This window comes from Saccoglossus kowalevskii, chromosome 3, assembly GCF_978046115.1.
Source record: "Saccoglossus kowalevskii chromosome 3, keSacKowa6.1, whole genome shotgun sequence".
Taxonomy (NCBI): Eukaryota; Metazoa; Hemichordata; class Enteropneusta; family Harrimaniidae; genus Saccoglossus; species Saccoglossus kowalevskii.
In genome coordinates, this window is record NC_140643.1 from 28,026,609 (window position 1) to 28,052,359 (window position 25,751).

The following is a 25,751-nucleotide window of genomic DNA, read 5'->3' on the forward strand; positions in this document are numbered from 1 at the left end:
AGTGTTTCGCAAGAAAAATAACACTCCATTTTCCGCTGTGGCACCCGCAAAACCGCTTGCTAACGAACTGGGAATTGAATCATTCAACCATTTAGATACATAACCTTGTTATACATAACTATATAAATATATACCTATACGAATATAAGCTTGAACGTAATTTACCAGATTATAAAGTATTTGATAAAGTGTTTGAGAATTCAATAGTTATTTATCTAAACAAATTAGACCCTAAGTGCGAAAACTAGTAGATAATATATTAGACAAACCATGGAGCTAAAAAAAAAGATTAGCTCCATGGACAAACAGAGGAAAAAAATAAATTGTCGTCTGAATTTAGATTGACGCCAATCATGGCGTGGCTTTCAACTTATAAAAAATAAAAATAAAAAGTCGTGATAAAAGGCAATGTCCAGCATTATAATATCATGAACAAACCGTCATTTACTATCTAACCTCCGAGTTACTCTAAAAACGAGCAAAATGTGAATCCTATGTATCTCTGCCTATCCTCGGTGCGTCGTGGCATTAAGCTAAAACATAAACAAAATTCTCATCTCAATAATGACAGAAAACTAAAATTCAGTCTTCAAATACAGCAAATGGTCGATGGAATGTGATTTTGGTGTTTGTGTACAATCAATTAGAGAATACCCATGATGCTCTGCTTCATTATATATTTTGTTATTTTCTCTATTATGAACACTATAATGCGAACATTTTTAATGTATAATATCTGTGAACATATTTCCCCACTACTGCATGTGTACAGAACGGTGTTAGTTAGTTCAGTAAGGTATTTTGAAGGGTTGCGTGTTATTTTGGTAATTTAATTGTGATGCTAATAAATTAAATGGGTGAACACTAATGCACCTCGGGTAGTATTAATTTCAAAAGTGTAAATGGTTATGTTGTTTTCATGATTAAAATATCGAAATATTGATGGCTTAGAAAACCATCGCACCGTTTTGTAAATTTGCACATTGCTGTATATAAAAGATTGTTACAGCATTATGCAATAGAATAAATGAATGGCCACGAAATGCACGTTTTTTGTTAAGACCAGTATTATCTCTTGAGAGAGACCAGCGGCTTTGTAAAGGCTGTGATACAAATCAAATTGAAAACGAATACCACTTCTTTTTTGTATGCCCATTTTATTCTGAATTTCGTCACTTGTATCTTCCAAAATATTATTTCCACCTTCCACCTTTTCATAAATTTGTAGAATTATTAACTTCACAAAAAAACAATATAATTAAAAGTTTGGCAGCCTTTGCTTATCACACATTGAAACTTAGAAGCGATATTGCTGATTTATTGTAATTTAAGAATATTTATGTATATACTTTTATGGGCCGATGGCCTTGAACTTGTAAATAAAGACCATATATATATATATATATATATATATATATATATATATATATATATATATATATATATATATATATATATATATATATATATATAGTATTATTAATATGTACTCAAACCTAACTTACTGTGAAATCGAAAGGGGGTACGTTAGTTAGTTATCCTTACTATTATGTGTTTTACATTTTCGTGTCATTTTTGTTGCAGATGTCCCTCATACAAAGATTTGAGAGACAAATGTCTTCTTTCTTACTATTACAAAAACCCATTATTTATAACATTTATTTGACTTTTAAATTCTCATAACCCTTTTGTTCTTCTGTCTTCATCAGAGTATATTTTCTATGGTTTCAAATTAAGAGACAGTGTTATTGCCAATGTTAGAAATGGCATTTGGTTTTTTGTAAGTATTTTGTTGTACATAAGGCCAGCGTCATACAATACTGTAATGAGATATGAATATTAACGTTAAGATTACTGTAATACTATACCCATGGACCCGTACGCCTCGGCAAGTAACGTCAGAAACCAGTAAGAAAAATAAGAATAATATTGAAACAAGAGGATTAGTGCAATGTATATATTAAAGATTCAACATATTCAGGTTAAGATTTATGCAAATTCGAGCATGTAACGGAACACTGAAGTATTCAATAATACTGATAGAAATAATAATACTATATCACACAATATGTGTCTTTTATACGGAGACTATACTTTGTAAGTTACTGTTAAGAGCACTGTGTAAAAACTTCTCAATGGAAACACTGATAAATAAGGCAATATGTTCTTGGTAAACAGAAGTTTTAAATAATTGTTTTTAAATCAAAATCAGGGTATGCATTCAAAAGTTAAATAGTTTTAGTGCACTTTCACCTAAAATTTGTGATTTTAAACCAAAATCCACACCACTTAATATGGTTTCATAGTACATTATTGTAAACCATAAAACTGGAAAACTTAAATAAAACTCTTTCAAATGATATATAACTTGATTGGTAAAAGTTATACTTTACATATATAATTACAGTACTTAGAACCAATAATAATGTCTCCCAACCTGCATCTCTTAAATCAACTCATTACCACAATTCCTAATGCATACATATGTCCAATAAATTGTATGATTGGTGCATCAAACAGACAATCTATTGGACATATGTATGCATTAGGAAGTTTGTTTATGATATAAAAGAAAAGTAATAATTATTTAACTCAGATATTGACTGCATCGCCTAGTAACCATGCCTACGGTTCGATAACTTCATAACCCACGTACAGAAATCAGTGAATACACGGTATTTAAACAAAACAAAAAAATACTACGCCACCTGAAGCCAAATAAATTATTATTTTCAAAGCTGCACACGAAATTCAATTCGTAGATTATTTACAAACATTTACAATTGTTTTTAACGATCAATTGAAGTGAAAATGTAAACATCCTATTTTTTCATATTTGCGATTATAAAAGTAATAGAGATATCAGTGCGAACATTCTAGTCTTTGGATTTAATTGATTTACCAGGGCTCAATACATTATATTTAGAAAAATAAAGAAATCCATACATTGTCAAGTAAAATGAGTCTAGGGAATTCCACTGATGTAATTAGTTTAAAGTTGAAACCCTTTCATCTCAATTACCTTTGCATACATTATGCAATCTCAAAAATATTTAAATTAAACCTGGTGCATATGTACTCTGGAATACTAAATCACAGACTGCAAACCTATAAAGTCATAGAGACATATAAAGTAAATCATTTTGCTATAATAAGAGTTGTTTGTCAATATTATATAGTCCATAGTGTGGATTACATCACAGACCCTTATTAGTCGCCAGAAATAAGGCTAATTTAAAATTTTTAATTGATTTTAAATATTACCAATTTCTACTCCACACACCAACAATAATCTCAACACTAAAGAGCTTAGTGATCTAATTGTATTATTTAAAACATTGTGTCAATAATTCTTCAAATTCAGTATGTCCGAAATTAAATGTTATCAGATGGCAGCTTCATTGACATGAGTGTTTTCCAAGAAAACGTAGGTACACTATAATTTATGGAATGATTTTACGAGCAACAATCCATCAAGGGCGGTGAGGGCGGTCGAGGCTAAAACTGTTTACCGTGACGTAACAGTTTATGGAATGTTTGGACAGTATGTCACGTGACAGGGTATTTGAGAGTCAAAAGTAAAAACAAACAAATATTTTTCCAATGGTGAACATTAGTTGTAAGCATTCTGATCAATTTTCAATTTAAAATGACCACTATACTATACAAATTCATCATTTCCATGGAAACAAATACCCCTTTTTAGTTGCTCTGGCTCATTTACATGATGCTCACATTTCGTCGGAATATCAAAAATTTGTAGTGCTTTTAATATTTTCGCTATTTTACGAGTTAGCCGTTCACTTCTGATTAAAACTATTTCAACCATTTTGTGGAATGGCTACAGGTGCTAAATACGGAGCAGAAAGAAGAAAACAATTGAAAAGCAAATTAACACAAACTTGTAAGATTCAGAGATGGAGTAAAATACTCTGTTCCACACAAAGATAATATATTCTTCATCATCGGTTTCTATTTTGATATATTTAGTCGATTCAATCATGGTAGTTGTATTTAACCCCATTTGATATCCGAGTTATATTGGTCTCTATCAGGTCACGTGGCCATTGTTATTATTTTGCAAGAGCAATTCAAGTGTTGATACTACAGCATATGTTCATTTCAGTGCAATGATTATATGTATTAGCTAATTTGGTATTTCAAATTCTAAAATTATTATAGATTAGTTGTATTATTTTATGTTCCTTATATTGGACTTTATTCAAGCATTGCTTTTGTGTACGTTCCACTGGCAAATAAAATATTCTATCCTATCCTATCCTATTGTATAGGTCATTTTTTAGGTATGCAAAAACAATCGAATTACTATTGAATTATTAACAAGAATTATCAACAAAAATTCGGTGTAATGAATGAACCCCTTTCTACTGTTGAAATTAAGGTGACCCTCCTTAACAGTTTGCCCAACACAAACAGATACAAAAGATAAATCGATAAAAATAAGCAATGAATTAATCTAACATATATCAGTGTACTGTTAATAAATATATATAATTTGTAAATATAATTTATGTAGTTACAGCTATTGTCAATACAATTATTATTAAGCTGTTATGATTGTTATGTAAACAAATAATTCATATAAGCACTACAACAATACATGGGTATTTAAAGTTACAGTGGTTTTGTTTGGTTAGCTCGATCGATAAATGGGCCGACCCGCAGATCGTTGGCGCTCATTGTGGGAGCGACTAAGTTCCGTACTCAATAGGGGTAGGTAGATACTAAGTTGCAAAAGAAACACGCTGTACGAAACCATACATTTTTCGTTGAATGAGTGATGTAGTTTTGTGTGTCTTATAAAGTATGATTTTGTATGTTATATGGGACGAAAGGACCCGTCAATGACACTGTCGGAAAATTAAATAAGTCCTCTCGTAAAATCTAACACCCACCCACGAGAATCCAACCGTCATTTGCATCACGTGACCAACGTCTGACCCAATCAACTAATTGATAAAAGCAAGTGAAAATCCAAAATGGCGGACAGCGCGAATGTTGCCACAAAAGGTAGAGTAAAAAAATATCGTTTTTCTACATATTCATTGAACCATATTACCCCAGTTTCGGTTTCTCAAGTTTTATTTTCGCTTTTGCGTTTTTAAAATTTATTTTATTTACTTCCATGCACTCACAATTTGCTCCGATTTGCGCAGTTCCGCTTTGCATGTCGTTGCCTGGCATCATTGTCGAACCGTTTTTTTTAAATGAATGAACGTGGTAGTGTCTCGCATATATGACTTGTTTACTGTCCGTTGTATGAATGTGCTAGATTTACGTGTTATAAGAAATGCGTGAAAGTTGTGAATTGTCATCTGAAGAATTTTCCATTTGCGCAACCACTGTTTGGACCATGCGTGTTGTTTTGGATTGGACAATTATCAGCCGTGCATTTCATTTGACGCGCGTGTTGCGTGAAATGTACTAACTTCTCTGGAATTAACCAATACATTTGTTTGAAAAAAGTACCAAACCTGGCGCCCATATTTGTAAACTACTCCCTGATGCGCGATAGATATTATGAGACATGATTGACAGTTCAATCATAACATTGGCCTTCAATGCAAAACAAAAATCAAAATATTTAGAAATGTTTCTAGCAGTCCTGACTATTGAACTTTATCATTAAAGCTGCAAGCAGTTGAATACAGAAAAGAGACATGAATGCATTGAAGTCTGTTAAAAGGATCTAGTCCAACCTTACATCAACCTTGAATACAATAAAAAAAATTAAAAGTAATTCCATAATTGTTTTTAAATGTAGAATAAAACATAAGTTGCAGCGATTTTAGCATAACTTTTATTTAATGACTATTTTTGTGTTTTCATTAGAACATGTATCGCTGATGAGATATTTTTTAAATATAATGTGTAATGCTTGTACAGTCTCTGAGTAGTACTAGTCGATTGATCGTATTGAATACGAAATTAGAAGATATCAACTAATTTGCATAATGAATGATGAGTAGTGGAGTTAATGCATTGATTGTTAGTCTTCATTCGTTGTATCCCCAGAAATTGTGACTTTTATGGTTTATGTGCCAAATCTTGCACATACTGGAAGTTCAAACTTCACACATGCATAATGCAATTGTTCTATGATCCACTTCAAGATGGCTGAATGGCAGTCATTTAAATTCCAAAAATGAATCAAAATTGCAAGTTTTCATCCTTCAAGAACTGGATCTCCAAGGATTTCGCCAGCCCAACTTGAGTGCCGGTCGGTCATGAATATTAATGAGCTGTATGAATAATAATAAGCAATGAATATTATCGCAAATATTTTTGAAATTATGACATTTTGTTTCACAATTTTAGAAGAGTTTGAATTTAAAAATGAAATATATTCGAAATGCAAATGCTGCAGACTAAAAACAGAAACAAATAAATTATTGTTGCAATATTAATGTCTATAGTAAAAAGTTAAATAAAACGTATTTGAAACGTTTTAGCGAGGAATATGTTCACGATCTTATTTACTCCTTCAAAAAATTGACCACGTAATTTGGCGTATTGTTGTAATTTATTATTCGTACCATCAACTTCTAAACGTATATATTCACAGTAATGAACAAACAAATAAAACTACAACGTGGCATAACTTACTTCGCGATGTTACACACTGATTATACTAATATTAATAATTCCTTTTACTCAGTCATGATGCCTTGCAAAAAATGTTACTACTTTTTTTTTATATGAAATAAAAGTAAAATTTGACTTAGTTTATCGGGAGTGGTTATTAGTCCCCGTTCGGACGCAGTCCGAAAACGGGGACTTATTTTTTGACCTCCGTGTGTGCGTGCGTGTGTCCGAACCTGTATCTTAGAAATGCCTGGACCAATCACAATCAAACTTTACACATACATCATACATGATAGTATACATATGCACGTCAATTTGTTTCACGATCTGATTCAAGATGGCCGAATAGCGGCCATTTTTGTGCTAAAAATCATCAAAAACAAGCATTTCTCAGCCATTAACAGATGGATTTTGTGTAAACTTGGTATATACATTAGACATTATAGGTCTTTGATGCACATCATTTTGTTTTACGATCTGATTCAAGATGGCCGAATGGCGGCCATTTTTGTGCTAAAAAATCATCTAAATCAAGCATTTTTCGTCTGTTTACAGATGAATTATGTTCAAAATTGGTATATACGTTAGACATTATAGGACCTTGATGCACATCATTTTGTTTTTCAGATAAGATTAAAAATGGCTGACTGGCGGCCATTTTGTTTTAATGAATGTGGTTCTCGTGCCATATCTCTGACTTGCTTTCACTGATTTGTTCAAATTTTAAATTTTCATTATACATCATGTCATGTCATAGATAGACAGATATATTGGTTTGACGATCCTATTCAAAATGGCCAAATGGTGGTAATATCAGTACATATTAATTACCTAATTTGCATAATTAATTAATTTTCAGCTTTTCACCTGATATCTCAAGTACTAATCATCACATTTCAATGAGACTTGCGACATAGATATTCTAGGACTATGTAGAGACCTGATTAATTTTGGGATAAATAATTGTGCCTATTAATTACCTAATTTGCATAATTAGTTAATTTTTTGCTGTTCTATGGCTGTTGCACTGATGTCTAAAAACCACTCATTGGATTTCAATGAAACTTTTAAAGAGTACCCATCACATTTCAATGAACCTAGGACTATACACCATATTAGTTTTTGGTAAATATTTATGCTTCTTAATCACCTAATTAACATAATTAATTAATACTGATATCTCAAGTATTGATCATCACATTTGAATAAAACTTGGTACATAAATGCTCTAGGACAATAGACAGCCTGATTAATTTTGGGTTAAAATCTGTTCATATTAATTCTCTAATTAGCATAATAATTAATATTTTGTTGGTTCTAATCACATTTCAATGAAACTTGGTACATTGTGCAGACCTTATTAGTTTTACACTTAAATCTGTTCACATTAGTTACCTTTTTTGCATAATTAGTTTTCTGCGTTTCCATCAACATCTCAAGTTCAAGTAATTTTGAATTAATTTTTAATGTGTCTCCAATACTCTCAGCACACGGGAGTTCTTTCTAAGCTTTCTTTGATTTAAACAGTAATTGAAGAAGTTGAGAGAGAAGAAGTGACTGAAACATCAGAAGAACCTTTAGAGAATGTTGAATATGAAGTTGAAGAGATACTCGATCATGGAACTGAAAAGGTACACTTGAGAGAGTGAGATTCTGAATTTGTGTGATTGATATCTTGTTACTATAGAAACGAATGAAAAATTCACAGCCCATTCTGATGATGTATTTATGTGTATTTTGGTAAATGCTAAGATTGGTGGACAGTGAACAACTTCTTTTTCTTTATCGGACATTATCAGTTAGACATTGACAAATGATGAAAGCACAAATTCAGGGAGTTCTTCCGTAGATTCCATGACTGATTATGATTGAGAAGAAATTTTGATTTGAAACTCGGTACCATGTGAAAAAATAAGCCTTAAAATGTTGGTTGTTTGAACCTGATATTGCCAGTCGGAATCGGTGGTTCATAAGCTATGTCATTATGTACGAGAATGTCATCATTGTGTATGAAAACCCAAGTGCTTCATATGAAAGGCCTCATTTGTCATATGTTGCATGGAACTTTATCAATCACAACATAACCAAGATCATCCTGACACTGGTGCTAACCAATAATGGCTGAAAATTTAGACAATAATCTGTATTTTGCTACTTTCACCATCAGTTGGAAGATAAACTCGCCTTGGATGGCAAATTTTAGTACAAGTTGTATCCTGGAATTGTCCCGAGATTCAAGTTTTTTGGTTTCATTTAAGGCAATCGTCTGAACTTGTTGTTGTGTGTATTACTGTAAAATCTGTATTAAAAGCCGCAGCTTCTATTAAAATGGTACAATGCAACAGAGGGGATACGGCTTCTATTAGAGCATCTACACATATGAGAAATATGTGAATTTTTGGTTCTCAATTGCTCAAAAAAAAATGGGTGCGACTTCTATTAGGAATGTGGTGTTTAATACAAATTTGACGGTATTAATTAATTTGTTTATAAAGTTTGTTAGTTCATATAAAATCACAGTGGTAACATGAAAAAATTATTTTTTTGTATCCTTCGTGACATAATCTTTCCTTTTTTTCGGCAGGGGAAGGATTTGTACTTCGTAAAATGGAAAGGCTATCCGCCGGAGGATAACACTTGGGAACCGAAATCTAATTTAAACAACTGCACCAAACTTCTAAAAAGGTATCACAAGAGGCTGAGAGAAAAGAAATCCAATGGCGCTGATATTACCAAAAAGCGCCACCTTTCCAATGAAAATCTCAAGGAGAGTAAAAAGAAAAAAATGAAAGTGACTCGCAGCTTGTCTGATCCAAGTTTGACTGATGAAGAGCGGAGAAGTTTACATAAAAAGCTACTGAGACGGTGGGAGAATGAATTAAATAATAAATGCTCTGACCCAGCATCAGTTAAAGTTATTAATAGGGTGGATTTAGAAGGACCTCCTCAAAACTTTATGTACATTAATGAATATATTCCGGGACCTGGAATTCTTATTCCAAATGATCCGCTCATAGGCTGTGAATGCACAAATTGTTTTGAAAACTCTGAGAGCTGTTGTCCTACTCTCCCTGGAGCTAAGTTTGCCTATAATAGGTATGGTCGTATCAGGGTTCCTCCTGGCAAGCCAGTGTTTGAGTGCAACAGGAGATGTAAATGTGGTCCGAAATGTCCAAATAGAGTTGTCCAAGCTGGAAGGAAATGTCGAGTTTGTATATTCAAGACTGCCAACGGTTGTGGATGGGGAGTGAAAACTCTGGATGATATCAAGAGGAATTCATTTGTTATGGAGTATGTAGGAGAGGTAAGAGAGGTTGTCTTCATACTCGATGTTCAACTTGGGTATGCCAAGTTTTCAAATTCAATCTTTGCACTTGGGTATATAAATGAGATTTGGTTTTACTCTTGGGAGATGCAAGTTCTTTGTTTTTCTTCAATGCTATCATGTATGACATTTACAGTGTAAAAAGGTATGAACAAAATCTGTCTGTTTCTCTTGAAATATTGTTAGAAACATTGCTGGCTGGTGTTTGATACTTTAGTTACAAAACACAGATGCTGTTTGAGACAACCATTTCAAAATGGGTAGCAAAATCAACTTCAGATTTTTCATAGTAACCAAGTAATTCATGTCTTTATGTTGTAAACTAATGTAAATTTTGAGTCTTTTACTTTATTTGAATCTTCCATATTCCAATATCATTGATTTTAATGTAATGAAATTTTACCCAATGTTGGCATTTTTTTGTCTCAGTAAACTCAAAACACAAAGTATCAAGCATTTTTCAAGAATACTTAGACTGAATTTAGTCATACCATGAAAATGGGCGTGAACATCGCGTATCTTGGGTTACTGTTGTGTGTCAAACTTGGTCTGATTCGAAATGGCCAACAGGCAGCCATGACACGATTATTATATTTTCAAAGATTCAGACACATTTTGACTGATTTTGTTTAAATTTGGCGCAAAGGTAAGGCATACTGGTTTGCACATTCTCTTCAATCGGAATTCAATGAAATTTAATAACATACCTCAGCGATTTTATTCATTCCTTCTCCTTTTTGTGGCATCAAATTCAACACATCCTGCTACAGACAGGGGGACTATGTCATTGTCAATAACTTTTCTCCCAGTTGTTTCAGCAATTGTTTTTATAAAATGCCTGTCTTCTTTCAATTTTGCTAAAATAAAAAAAAATTATTCTGAAGTAAAAACCTCAATTTAATAGAAGAAATATGGTAAGGTTGAAATAACAAAAAAAACAAACACTTTTATATTTCAAAATATTTATTTCAAAAACTCAATAAAAGTTATTCTTATACTATTGAAGAGTATTGTTCTAGAATAATCTACCTATTACTATTTATATTATGTTCTGTTTTTGTGTAAATGGGCTGTCGTAGTGAATCATTACTTTAAATCAGTGTTTTAAAACATTTTGTATTTTCTTGGTATTAGGTCATTAGCAATGAAGAAGCTGAAAGAAGAGGTAAAATATACGATTCCAACGGTAGAACATATCTTTTTGATCTTGACTACGATAGCAACCAAGATTGTGCCTTTGTTGTTGATGCTGGTTTCTATGGAAATGTTTCTCATTTTGTCAACCATTCAGTGAGTTTTTATCACTTTATTCATTTTACCATCTCTGTCCCATATACTGTAATCTTCCTACCTTTAAAATCCCAAGTGCACTCAGTAGTACAGTACATACTGTAAAATACTTTGAAATAACTACATACCATTTTAGCGAATTATATACAGTGCATGAAACAGATTCTTAATTTAGCTAAAGTGCCAACAATCTCTTTCTCCTAAACTAGCGACTTCCTGAATTAGCTAAATTAGATAAAATTACTTACTATAGTATATGCTTCTCAACAATTGGGATATGCAATCTCGCTGCAGTATACAGCTCCAGCCAATCTCTGGTAGAATTTTTCCACCAACTTATAGATCGATTATGTAGTTATCAAAGTAGATGTACCGTATTACCCCGGGCACGCGCCCAGGGGCCTGAACATACAAAATCGGGGAAAATTGGCGATGGGCGCTTACCCGAGGACCACCCCAAAAAAGATTTAAAAAAGTTGTTTTTGTGTTCGTATGATAAGGTCAAATAAAGGAATGCTTTTGTACACTTTGTACACATACTTATTTCTTGATTTATGCGAGGTTTCAATAAACGTGAGCACTCGGTCAAGAACTGTGGGAACACTAAGACACATGGTCGAATTTCAAGAATAAAACTTGTTTTATGTCAGCGAATGAAGTTGTATTACACACTGAAATCGGCTACAAAGTATGGTAAGTATTGTAATCAATGCACGGTTACTTTTTCAGTAACTGTGATCAGTACAAGTCGAAACGGCCGGGAAAAACGACCGCTTGTAATACAAGATGGCGATGACCTCATTAGCATAATTTTGTTCACGCACGTATTGATACATCGTGTCGTAATTACTGAAGAATAGCAGACAGGGTTATGAAATAAATAAACCTTTTATTACTGATGTGAAATGTTTACAAACTATTGTGAATACATAAACATATCCAAATGGCGATACATAAAAAACAGACTGAAAATAAACTCTGGTCGACCTCATTAACATGATTTATTCACGCACCCACACACATGACAAAATTATGATGCAACAAGTTCCCATCGTCGGCGTGCCTCATTATGGTTATCATAATGGACTTGAGGTCGGCAAAATGTTTTTTCCTCAAAGACAGAAACATAATCCACATGACCGTAATGCCATAGCTGTGATGAAGGATGGAAAGAAAGTAGCAAGTTTACGACTTGATGTCTCAAAAGTACTAGCTCAGTTCACAGTCAGCTGGCATCGGTGTCGCTGGGTGTATATGATCATGGACATACTAGACGTACGGAAGAGCATCGCCAGGCGATGGACGTGGGGCTTTTTGGCAACGACCGCAAATGTATCCGTGTCCTGCCATTGGTTGGCCACGTAGAGGTCAAAATACGCGTTCTATTTTAACGCATTAAGTTTGGCTCTTCCATTTCACCCCCTCCGGAATGTTCTACTTTCGCAGCCTAATTGCAGGTTTTTCAAAAAACGTTGAAAAAACACAAGAAAGAGTAGAAATGTTCCTGTTTTGGGCGGATTATTGATAGAGAATAATTTCTTTATTACAACAATGATGAAAAACCGTAAGTTTTTACCTTAGTTATTTTTTTTCTTGGCGAAAAACTGCAAACTCGGCAAATTTGGTTGCACAACTTCCCTTTATCATATACACCCAGCGACACCGATGCCAGCTGACTGTGTCAGCGAAGTTCTACGTCTGAAACCAAAGCTAAGTGCTTCAAACCACTCACCACGGTATGGATTATTGCAGTATTGGATTCATCGTGAATGAAGAGAAAGCAGAACGAGTGCACCACATGCTGCGTGGTTCATCTCACGTCGTTAAGTTCCAATGAGTTTTTACGTAAAAACACAAACAAAACGGCCCTTTTCAGGGCCACCACACACTCCAAAAAGAGAACTACTGTGACAAACACACTATTTAAATAAATCAAACGTGTTCGTTTTTGACGAATAAAACTTTATTGTTGACCCCGTTCTTGGCTAAAAATCACCCTGGGCGTTTAACCGAGGATGTCCCCAACATGTAACTTTTGTGAAAACAGGGGGGTGGGCGCTTGCCCAGGGAGGGGCGCGTGCCCGGGGTAATACGGTACATGTATGTGACTATGAATATAACTTCAGTAATTCAGTGTTACAATTATGGCAATAGATAACTGCTGTCAATCAATGTCGCGTGACATGGCGTGGCAGCACTGAATTAGGATGCGTCTCCACAACCATTTGCACAGTTTCTATTGTGTAGCTCATTATCACATAGCAGATTTCACAAGACAATGAAAATTGTGTTTGCAAATTTAAAGAGCAGAGAGTGCAGCCAAACTATATTATTGAGAAATATCAGTCATTTTGTGTGTACGTCATATTGTAATTACCCGTACTCTAATTGCTCTTATTATTACTTATGGACTTGTGACGAAAATGTGTCTGGTTAAATAATGTCAGATTTCAATGATCCAGTATACAATTAATGTACTGTAAAACATGTCTTTTTCGCGAGCATGTAGTTTTAGTGAATTTAGCGGGACTAATTCAAGATGCCGCTAATGACATTATTATAAATTTAAAATGGCCAAGGCTTGAGGGTTTGTATTTATTTATTTATTTATTCATTCATTCATTAATTCATTCATTCATTCATTCATTCATTCATTTATTTATTTAAAGAGGGTAGGCCAATATACAATACTGTAATTTTATATTGGGTCCTCTGTAGAGACAAAAAACACAATATACACACTATAGACTTGAGCCATTTACAACAAATTTTTCACTAAGATAAATTTTGTAAGTTTTTTTAAAAATGCCTAAAGAGGCTGAATTTCTGACATGTAATGGCAAGTTATTCCATAGGGTTACCCCTCTATACTGAAACGTCCTCTGACCCATACAGTAATCTGGAACATAAAAATCTGGGGCTCTTCCTAATTACACTTGACAGTTTTTCTTTTTTTTTTATGGAGGTGATAACTGCGCATTTGTTTTGACACGCGACATATTGTAAAAACAGAAAATCAACAATGACAAGATGAGATTCGCTAAATCAAACATTTAGCTATTACGTCATTTTATCACAATTCACTAAAATTGCATGTCGCTTTTTCAACATGTTTTACAGTAATTTTGGGTTTGAGTATGCATCTATCGGAGATTGGAGAATCAGAAATCATCTTTAATAATTTTAAAAAAAAATAAACAGTCCCAAATTAACCTCCTTTACTCCAGACATGAAGTAGAGTTAATCAATTTCACATCAGGATATATATTGCATAATATGAAGTGAATGTATTGATTGCAAACAATAACTTAATTTGTTTTTATGTTTGTTTGCAGTGTGATCCAAATATGGTAGTTTATGGAGTTTGGATTAATCAAGTTGATCCACGAATGCCCCGAGTTGCACTTTTTGCATGTCGAGATATCAAGGCAGGAGAAGAACTTACTTTTGATTACCAAATGACAGGTAAAAACCTTACTTTTGATTGCCAAATGACAACTTAAAACCTTACTTTTGATTACCAAATGACAGGTGAATCCTTACTTTTGATTACCAAATGACAGGTGAAAACCTTACTTTTGATTACCAAATGACAGGTAAAAACCTTACTTTTGATTACCAAATGACAGGTAAAAACCTTACTTTTGATTACCAAATGACAGGTAAAAACCTTACTTTTGATTACCAAATGACAGGTGAAAACCTTACTTTGATTACCAAATGGCAGGTAAAAACCTTACTTTTGATTACCAAATGACAGGTGAAAACCTTACTTTTGATTACCAAATAACAGGTAAAAACCTTACTTTTGATTACCAAATGACAGGTAAAAACCTTATTTTTGATTACCAAATGACAGGTGAAAACCTTACTTTTGATTACCAAATAACAGGTAAAAATCTTACTTTGATTACCAAATGACAGGTAAAAATCTTACTTTGATTACCAAATGACAGGTAAAAACCTTACTTTGATTACCAAATGACAGGTAAAAATCTTACTTTGATTACCAAATGACAGGTGAAAACCTTACTTTGATTACCAAATGACAGGTAAAAACCTTACTTTTGATTACCAAATGACAGGTGTAAAAACCTTACTTTTGATTACCAAATGACAGGTAAAAACCTTACTTTTGATTACCAAATGACAGGTAAAAACCTTACTTTGATTACCAAATGACAGGTAAAAACCCTACTTTCGATTACCAAATGACAGGTAAAAACCTTACTTTTGATTACCAAATGACAGGTAAAAACCTTACTTTTGATTACCAAATGACAGGTAAAAACCTTACTTTTGATTACCAAATGACAGGTAAAAACCTTACTTTGATTACCAAATGACAGGTAAAAACCTTACTTTGATTACCAAATGACAGGTAAAAATCTTACTTTGATTACCAAATGACAGGTGAAAACCTTACTTTGATTACCAAATGACAGGTAAAAACCCTACTTTCGATTACCAAATGACAGATAAAAACCCTACTTTCGATTACCAAATGACAGGTAAAAATCTTACTTTGATTACCAAATGACAGGTAAAAACTTTACTTTGATTACCAAATGGCAGGTAAAAACCTTACTTTGATTACCAAATGGCAGGTAAAAACCTTACTTTGATTACCAAATGACAGGTAAAAACCTTACTTTTGATTACCAAATGACAGGTGAAAACCTTACTTTGATTACCAAATGACAGGTAAAAATCTTACTTTGATTACCAAATGACAGGTGAAAACCTTACTTTTGATTACCAAATGACAGGTGTAAAAGCCTTACTTTGATTACCAAATGACAGGTAAAAATCTTACTTTGATTACCAAATGACAGGTGAAAACCTTACTTTGATTACCAAATGACAGGTAAAAACCTTACTTTTGATTACCAAATGACAGGTGTAAAAACCTTACTTTTGATTACCAAATGACAGGTAAAAACCTTACTTTGATTATCAAATGACAGGTAAAAACCTTACTTTGATTACCAAATGACAGGTGAAAACCTTACTTTGAGAACCAAATGACAGGTAAAAACCTTACTTTTGATTACCAAATGACAGGTGTAAAAACCTTACTTTGATTACCAAATGACAGGTAAAAACCTTACTTTGATTACCAAATGACAGGTAAAAACCTTACTTTGATTACCAAATGACAGGTAAAAACCTTACTTTGATTACCAAATGACAGGTAAAAACCTTACTTTGATTACCAAATGACAGGTAAAAACCTTACTTTGATTACCAAATGACAGGTAAAAACCTTACTTTGATTACCAATTGACAGGTAAAATCCTTACTTTGATTACCAAATGACAGGTAAAAACCTTACTTTGATTACCAAATGACAGGTAAAAACCTTACTTTGATTACCAAATGACAGGTAAAAACCTTACTTTGATTACCAAATGACAGGTAAAAACCTTACTTTGATTACCAAATGACAGGTGAAAACCTTACTGTTGATTACCAAATGACAGGTAAAAACCTTACTTTTGATTACCAAATGACAGGTAAAAACCTTACTTTGATTACCAAATGGCAGGTAAAAACCTTATTTTTGATTACCAAATGACAGGTGTAAAAACCTTATTTTTGATTACCAAATGACAGGTAAAAACCCTACTTTCGATTACCAAATGACAGGTGAAAACCTTACTTTGATTACCAAATGGCAGGTAAAAACCTTACTTTGATTACCAAATGGCAGGTAAAAACCTTACTTTGATTACCAAATGACAGGTAAAAACCTTACTTTTGATTACCAAATGACAGGTGAAAACCTTACTTTGATTACCAAATGACAGGTAAAAATCTTACTTTGATTACCAAATGACAGGTGAAAACCTTACTTTTGATTACCAAATGACAGGTGTAAAAGCCTTACTTTGATTACCAAATGACAGGTAAAAATCTTACTTTGATTACCAAATGACAGGTGAAAACCTTACTTTGATTACCAAATGACAGGTGAAAACCTTACTTTGATTACCAAATGACAGGTAAAAACCTTACTTTTGATTACCAAATGACAGGTGTAAAAACCTTACTTTGATTACCAAATGACAGGTAAAAACCTTACTTTGATTACCAATTGACAGGTAAAAACCTTACTTTTGATTACTATATGACAGGTAAAATCCTTACTTTGATTACCAAATGACAGGTAAAAACCTTACTTTGATTACCAAATGACAGGTAAAAACCTTACTTTGATTACCAAATGACAGGTAAAAACCTTACTTTGATTACCAAATGACAGGTGAAAACCTTACTTTGATTACCAAATGACAGGTGAAAACCTTACTTTGATTACCAAATGACAGGTAAAAACCTTACTTTTGATTACCAAATGACAGGTAAAAACCTTACTTTGATTACCAAATGACAGGTAAAAACCTTACTTTGATTACCAATTGACAGGTAAAAACCTTACTTTTGATTACTATATGACAGGTAAAATCCTTACTTTGATTACCAAATGACAGGTAAAAACCTTACTTTGATTACCAAATGACAGGTAAAAACCTTACTTTGATTACCAAATGACAGGTAAAAACCTTACTTTGATTACCAAATGACAGGTAAAAACCTTACTTTGATTACCAAATGACAGGTAAAAACCTTACTTTGATTACCAAATGACAGGTGAAAACCTTACTGTTGATTACCAAATGACAGGTAAAAACCTTACTTTTGATTACCAAATGACAGGTAAAAACCTTACTTTGATTACAAAATGGCAGGTAAAAACCTTGTTTTTGATTACCAAATGACAGGTGTAAAAACCTTATTTTTGATTACCAAATGACAGGTAAAAACCCTACTTTCGATTACCAAATGACAGGTGAAAACCTTACTTTGATTACCAAATGGCAGGTAAAAACCTTACTTTGATTACCAAATGGCAGGTAAAAACCTTACTTTGATTACCAAATGACAGGTAAAAACCTTACTTTTGATTACCAAATGACAGGTGAAAACCTTACTTTGATTACCAAATGACAGGTAAAAATCTTACTTTGATTACCAAATGACAGGTGAAAACCTTACTTTTGATTACCAAATGACAGGTGTAAAAGCCTTACTTTGATTACCAAATGACAGGTAAAAATCTTACTTTGATTACCAAATGACAGGTGAAAACCTTACTTTGATTACCAAATGACAGGTAAAAACCTTACTTTTGATTACCAAATGACAGGTGTAAAAACCTTACTTTTGATTACCAAATGACAGGTAAAAACCTTACTTTGATTATCAAATGACAGGTAAAAACCTTACTTTGATTACCAAATGACAGGTGAAAACCTTACTTTGATTACCAAATGACAGGTAAAAACCTTACTTTTGATTACCAAATGACAGGTGTAAAAACCTTACTTTGATTACCAAATGACAGGTAAAAATCTTACTTTGATTACCAAATGACAGGTAAAAACCTTACTTTGATTACCAAATGACAGGTAAAAACCTTACTTTTGATTACCAAATGACAGGTAAAAACCTTACTTTGATTACCAAATGACAGGTGTAAAAACCTTACTTTGATTACCAAATGACAGGTGTAAAAGCCTTACTTTGATTACCAATTGACAGGTAAAAACCTTACTTTTGATTACTATATGACAGGTAAAATCCTTACTTTGATTACCAAATGACAGGTAAAAACCTTACTTTGATTACCAAATGACAGGTAAAAACCTTACTTTGATTACCAAATGACAGGTAAAAACCTTACTTTGATTACCAAATGACAGGTAAAAACCTTACTTTGATTACCAAATGACAGGTGAAAACCTTACTGTTGATTACCAAATGACAGGTAAAAACCTTACTTTTGATTACCAAATGACAGGTAAAAACCTTACTTTGATTACCAAATGACAGGTGTAAAAACCTTACTTTGATTACCAAATGACAGGTAAAAACCTTACTTTGATTACCAAATGACAGGTAAAAACCTTACTTTGATTACCAAATGACAGGTAAAAACCTTACTTTTGATTACCAAATGACAGGTAAAAACCTTACTTTTGATTACCATATGACGGGTAAAAACCTTACTTTGATTACCAAATGACAGGTAAAAACCTTATTTTGATTACCAAATGACAGGTAAAAACCTTACTTTTGATTACCAAATGACAGGTAAACCCCTTACTTTTGATTACCAAATGACAGGTAAAAACTTTACTTTGATTACCAAATGACAGGTAAAAACCTTACTTTGATTACCAAATGTCAGGTAAAAACCTTACTTTGATTACCAAATGACAGGTAAGTTTAAGGCATCTTATTATGGTAATTGTTTATCCTGATTTAGCAGTGCGCTTTAGCAAGTTTCAATTTTGTTCAATGTGTTATTTTGCAGGGGCATCCCTTGAAGAGGAGGAATCACCAGCTGCAGCTACAGCAATAGAACCTGATAGTACAGAATCGGAAATCGTAGATGCTGATTTTGCAAAACCTAATACCATCAACTGTAAATGTGGCTCAGAAAATTGTAGGAAATTTCTTTTCTAAAGTCCATGTGAAATTTTTCAGATATATAATTACTTTTGATACCTACTGTTTTATCATGAAATGTTTCAATTGGATGTTTTTGTCACATGATTTTGGGATGCTAAAAAGCACCACTGTCGTTGAATTTTGATGTATGTACACACAAGCATGTATGTGTTTGTTTACCTTGAAACACACTCAGCAACGACGACTAATGCTTTCCTTGCAATAACATCCATATATTTTATTCAGTGTTGATGGATGCACATGGATACAATTTTCTAATCCGAGTCACACTTGTGTTATTCTGGAGCAATAAGTCAACCTCACAATCCCAGTCGCCATGTATTTATTCCAAAATAAATAATGTTACGCTACGTAAGAGCGTTGTACACAGGGTTGGGTGGGAGTTTTAATGTTTTAATTTCCATTAAATATTTTATTTGATTAATTAAGAACATGACTTGCCTAGTTCTATTTATTTTAGTTTTTCTACTAATTCCCCCCGACTCCTGCGGTTAGATGAAAAAATTTCTGTTTCTGGGACATTGAACTAAAGGCAAGGTTTTCTCTATAGATATTTTCTTACTTAAATTGTTAAAAATATATATTTAGCTTGAGTAGCAGTAATATTATGAAATCATTTTAGATTTGCGGATTTTGGTATTAAATTTTGTAAATTGTGTTGATAATTGTTACGATGTTAGTTGTAGTTATTAATGTTCATGTAGAGAGTGCTCTGAAATAAGTTTTATTTTATCATCAATCCACCCAATGTTTTCTGAAATTATCTAAGCAAAATGGATTGTTATTGACAAGATATCTGATGATTTGGTGTTGTATAACTTCTTTTCTTGTGGTGAACAAAAAATCACAACCGTAATCGATAAGCAAAATTAAAAAAAAAAGCAGTACATTGTGATCATATTTTTGCCAAATGGCTTTTACCTTTTACGCCGATCAAATTCAGATTTCAACCACAATGTTCACTGCCTTGTTATCTTGTCTGGTTTGGTGAGCAACATCTTCTCCATAAATTAGCTAACCTTCTTTGTAGAGACACACCTCACTGTTTTTTTTTGTTTTTACATTGTTGCTAAATCCTCAATTATCTCAAAATATGGAATCTGGGGAGCAAAACCAACAGCCAAAACCATGACTATTTATACGCAACCCATTTTGCTCAGAGAAAGGAACTATGTAAATAATGGATTCAGTTGCCACGGTAATGTGTTACTCATAACAATGATGTACCAAGTGATTCTTAATGATTACTGTATCATGTTGGGGAAAAAAACAAACTGGTTCTTTGTCAACTTTCACAAAGATCCCAGCAACCAAAGTGTCTTATATTCTGTGGTGATATCTATACTATGTTATTTAATTTTTATTGCCACTGTCTTGATATAAATAAAGAATTTAGAGTAAACCTGTGTTCTGAATATCTTTTTTTTGTAAGTACCCTCAATAAACTGTGACATTGAAATTTACTTCTGTGTGCATGTCTATGACGTTTTTGGAACAAACCACATTCAAACTGCACATATACTGATAAGCATGTCACTGAATGTGGTTCAATTTACTTCTAAAAATGTATCAAAATTGAACATTTCTGCCAATTCAGATCTTGATTACATCCAGCGGGTTACTGATGCACAAATTTGTTGATTTAATTTTAAAATGCCAATTGATGATAATTTTTATTAAAAAAAACAAGTTTCTTAGACATGCCTTGAATAATATCAAACTTGGCACTGACATCAGTCATGATGGGTTAGTTTATTTTGTGATTTGCTTCACAAAGGTAGACTGGTGGCCATGGTGGTGTTATTCTGAGTGTGTCTTTTTCTTGAGCATCCTTTGACTGATTTAGACAATAGTAGTACATTGGCATGCTGATTTGTTTTTGTGTTGATGACCTTTGACTGACTGGTTGCTATTTTTGTAAAAACACCTAAAAAATGCCATAAACTGTTTCTTGGGCATGCCTGGGATGATTTCTTTCAAACTTAATGATTTACTGATGCACATAAGTTTTATTTGTAATTTCGAATTTGTGAAATGAATTTTGTAATACTATTACCGTATGACTGAACACACCATTTCCTATGAGCTTCAGCAGATGGGATTTCTTGCCATTTGCACTAGGCAGATGATTTTCCAACTCTCCATAATTGGTCACGTAGAAGGGGACAAAACAAGAATTTGAGGTGTGTCCTTCAATGACAGTGTGGCCAAATTCGTAGCCGACTCGCATTAAGGACCAACCACCTCTTCGGGGGTAAAAATAGATCTCATGAACAAGCCACACCTATCTGCATTCCTTGGATGACTAGAATTGTGGACCAGTGATGGCTTAGAATGTCAGATTGCATATATTTCGCAGCAAAAAAAGTTTACGAGAATTCTGCATGATTTGTCTTTTTGACTTTGTTTAAAAAAAAATATATTCTCCCTGCTTGAATTCACTAGTAATTTGATTAAAGCGGGAGTGTTGTCACCTGTGCACGCGCGGTAATTGAATCCTAAGGGACGATAACAATACATGCTAATAACACAAAGGCTCGTGGGTAGACGCTTGTTTGTAAACAATGACACGCTATGGCCATCTGACGCATGCGTAGGTGACGACTCCCTCGCTTTAAAATGTGATAACGTCAATTATACCAGTGATCATCTAGCAGCAGACATGCACACACATGAAGAAATTTACAAATACTCAGTTGAGCTATTTTGAAAACAGAAAACAAGTTTTCATAATTAAGTACTTGCATCAGATATTGCATTGTTCTTGAAGGGATTTGATTCCTAATTATAGTTGTACAGCGCCCTCGTCTGATTTGAGTTTTAGTGCTGTATAAAATGTACCTTACCGAAGCTACGAATCCTTTCACAAATGTATTCGTAAATGCCCATCAGCCATGTATAAATGTCATTCTCTTCTGAATCTTCTAACACTGCCCTCTGGTGGCAGCTATCTAGTGTATTGCACCACAGACAATATTAAAAAGGAGCATTTATCCAAATAATCTCAATGTGCACTAAGAAATGTGATGTGTACATTTCTTCCCCATTGCGAATCAACAAAAATATCACAATGCAAATTCAAAGAAAAGCTTTATTTGTATTTTATGGGCCTACATGTGCTGCTTATCGTGACAACGCCACCTCGGTCATTACCAACTTATGCATTCTTTTGTACAATATTCACATAAAAATAAAGTCTTAAATTCGCAATTTTATTTTATCAATCAGTATAAAATCACTGCATTTAATAATTTCAAGATTTCATTATAGTACAATTATAAACTAACATTACATTGTGAATATACAATTCATCCGATGTTTGCAGTCAGACATAATTCACTCTCAATGTTCCTGAGGATTGTAAATTAAATTCATGTACAAATTCAGAGTAGACTTTGGGTAATAATAATACGATACAAAATTTAAATTGGTTGCATTCTTGAATGCATACAGTCAAATTCATGAAATATTTAAACCTTGGAATTTGATTTTGTTGGTTGTATTATAGGAATGAGATTTTACAGGTTTCTTTTAATCTTGGTCAATTTACTGTCATACACTCGTTAACATGTTGTGATTAGTAAAGTGGTTTTGTTTGGAATTTATAAATATATAGAAAAATTCACACCTTCATGAAATTCACTGTATTGAACTGTACAATGGAATACTTATTGGCATTTACATAATCTAAAAATGTTTGTAGTACAAAATTTAAAAAAAAAAACATGACTACTGTCTGTGGGTAATCTCACACAAGTATTCTAAATGTAAATGAATCTGGATATTAAAATTACGAAGCAGTTACAAAATATATACAGTCACTTTTAACAACCTTTGGTGATTCAGGTTTTTTCTATGAGTGTTTTTCTGCATGGAAATCTAAGTATAACATTTCATCTGGTATAGACTGGTATAGTAGTTTTATAACATTGTAATTTAATTTAATTTAAAGCATACCTTTAGATTTTTGTAAACAAAGATTGATTGTTTTTAAGTTTTAAAACTTTGAGCAAGTACCTCACCCAATTAAATGTAAATATTAGAATTAGTTATTAAATCAAACCTTGTTTCCATGACTGGAATTCATGCACGTCTGAGATACAGTTGTATAATGGTTTAAAATGTGATTTTGTGGTGCATTTTTGGCCTTAAAATGGCTGCCATTTGGCCATCTTGAATTAGATCATGGAACAAATGCATGTGCATATGTTCGATATGATGTCTTATGTATGTGTAAAGTTTGAATTTAATCGCCCGAAGCATGTGTGTTTGGGTATAGACAGACAGAAGCACCAAGACTGAACAGGGACTAAAAATAGAAAACATGAATGTAAACTATACGATTCAGTGGCACCGATGAAACAAGTTTGCTTTTTGTTTTCTTTTTCACAATCTGGTTTACAAATCTGCAGCAAACTAGTCTGATCTTATTGACACTATGTACTACCTGTACCAGTATATTAAATATCAGATATTGGAGGGTTTACCCCATAAAAATCTTTCAATCCAAAAGACCAGTTTCTGAAAAGTTTCTCTTTTGCATTTCCTGTAAGCTAAAATTTTGTAGTCAAAACATGGTCGAATATTCTTTAATATTAAGTTTAGTGATTACCGGTACATTGTCTACATAATTTAAGTTTAGGGAATCAACATTTTGGAAGTGACTCGCTACAACATCGGATGAAAAATCTCAGGCGTTTTGAAAAATATATATGGTTCAATTAATTTCATAATTTAAAAATCACTATTTATTGGAGGCAGTGAACTGTATCCGATCACCTTCAGCCATCTTTTGATGGAGATACTCCAGATTATCTTTATTGGGAGTTTGAACATTAGGAGAAGATGGTGCAATTAACATATCATCATTATCAAACAGATCTTGACTGTTCTCATCATATTCAAAAGTTTGGTCACTGTCTGATTCTGCAGCTACTTTATTATAATCTTTAGATGAGGTCCTTAAAGTAGAAACATTGGTATCACCTCCACTCTCCTCCTCAATATCACTTTTTTTGTTGGCAATGCCTTTTTTGAATAACACCAATTCACAGTCATTGTTACTTTGACTGTTACTACTTTCCTCCAACAATTGTTTGTCTGTGTTGTTCGGTTCCTCCAGTTCTTGTTTGCTACTTGTTTCTCCAGTACTTTGTTCATCACTTCCATAAACTTTGATTTGTTTCTCACTATTTTCTTTCTGACCTATTTTTCTCTGATCACACTGTTCAGGAAGAACTTCCTGTGAAAAAAATAAATCAAATTCACTGTCGTCATCAGTCTCATCATTTGTGTTGTAACCTGTGTTGCTGTGGCAACTAATATTTGTTGCTTGTGAATCAAGCTCATCCTCCTCTTGTTGTGGAATGTTCTTCCCAGATGTTGATGAAATTTGACTTTCATCATCTGGTTGTAGTGAACGATTTTGTCTCTTGGCAACAGTTTTGTAATCATCATCTTCATCATCAAAGAGACCGGAAATATCCTCCTTCAAGCCTGCAAAAATAGATCAACAAATTGTTTTTGGTCAGTTCCAAGACTGTGTTCATAAGATGTCTGCTCCTGCAATATCTTTTTTACACAATTTTATCATCGCATCGTTTGTTTGAGAATGTTTGTACAAGAAACAGATCTATTTTCCTTGGCCTAACAGGAATTAATAAAATGACAATTGAAAAAATTAGAGCTTTGCTTGAATGCTTGGTGTATAAAAGATCATGGTGTACTGTCTTTTCTGGCAAACTAACAATTAACAAGCCATGCATGGCACAGTCCCTGTTAGTTATCAAATTTAGCTGATGCTTGATTATGATGATTTTTTAACATTAAAATGATTAATGTTTAGTCATCTTGTATGTGATCGTCAAACAAGTACTTATTGAGAGATATAGATCTGGAACAGCATTAATTAAAACAAAATGGCCAATGGTTAGCCATTTTGAATTGAATCATTAAACCAATAAATCTGTAGATCTATGACATGATGTATAATGAA

At 33.0% G+C, this 25,751-nt stretch overlaps 1 protein-coding gene across 1 annotated transcript; it reads left to right on the forward strand.

Moving 5' to 3' along the window:
• The first annotated feature begins 4,932 nt into the window (after positions 1-4,932).
• On the forward strand, positions 4,933-21,158 carry LOC100378315 (histone-lysine N-methyltransferase SUV39H2-like). Its single transcript, XM_085496990.1, has 6 exons — positions 4,933-5,031; positions 8,134-8,237; positions 9,191-9,910; positions 11,066-11,221; positions 14,557-14,686; positions 19,599-21,158. Exons 1-6 carry the CDS (start codon positions 5,001-5,003, stop codon positions 19,748-19,750), a joined length of 1,293 nt encoding a protein of 430 aa, XP_085353116.1. The 5' UTR covers positions 4,933-5,000; the 3' UTR covers positions 19,751-21,158.
• Positions 21,159-25,751: the final 4,593 nt, after the last annotated feature.

Bases quoted from the DNA above. Each gene is read 5' to 3' on its own strand.
- LOC100378315 (XM_085496990.1), top strand. From the start codon at position 5,001: ATGGCGGACAGCGCGAATGTTGCCACAAAAG. The intron at 9,911-11,065 runs GTAAGAGAGGTT...TCTTGGTATTAG, and splicing joins TTATGGAGTATGTAGGAGAG to GTCATTAGCAATGAAGAAGC. The intron at 14,687-19,598 runs GTAAAAACCTTA...GTTATTTTGCAG, and splicing joins TTTTGATTACCAAATGACAG to GGGCATCCCTTGAAGAGGAG.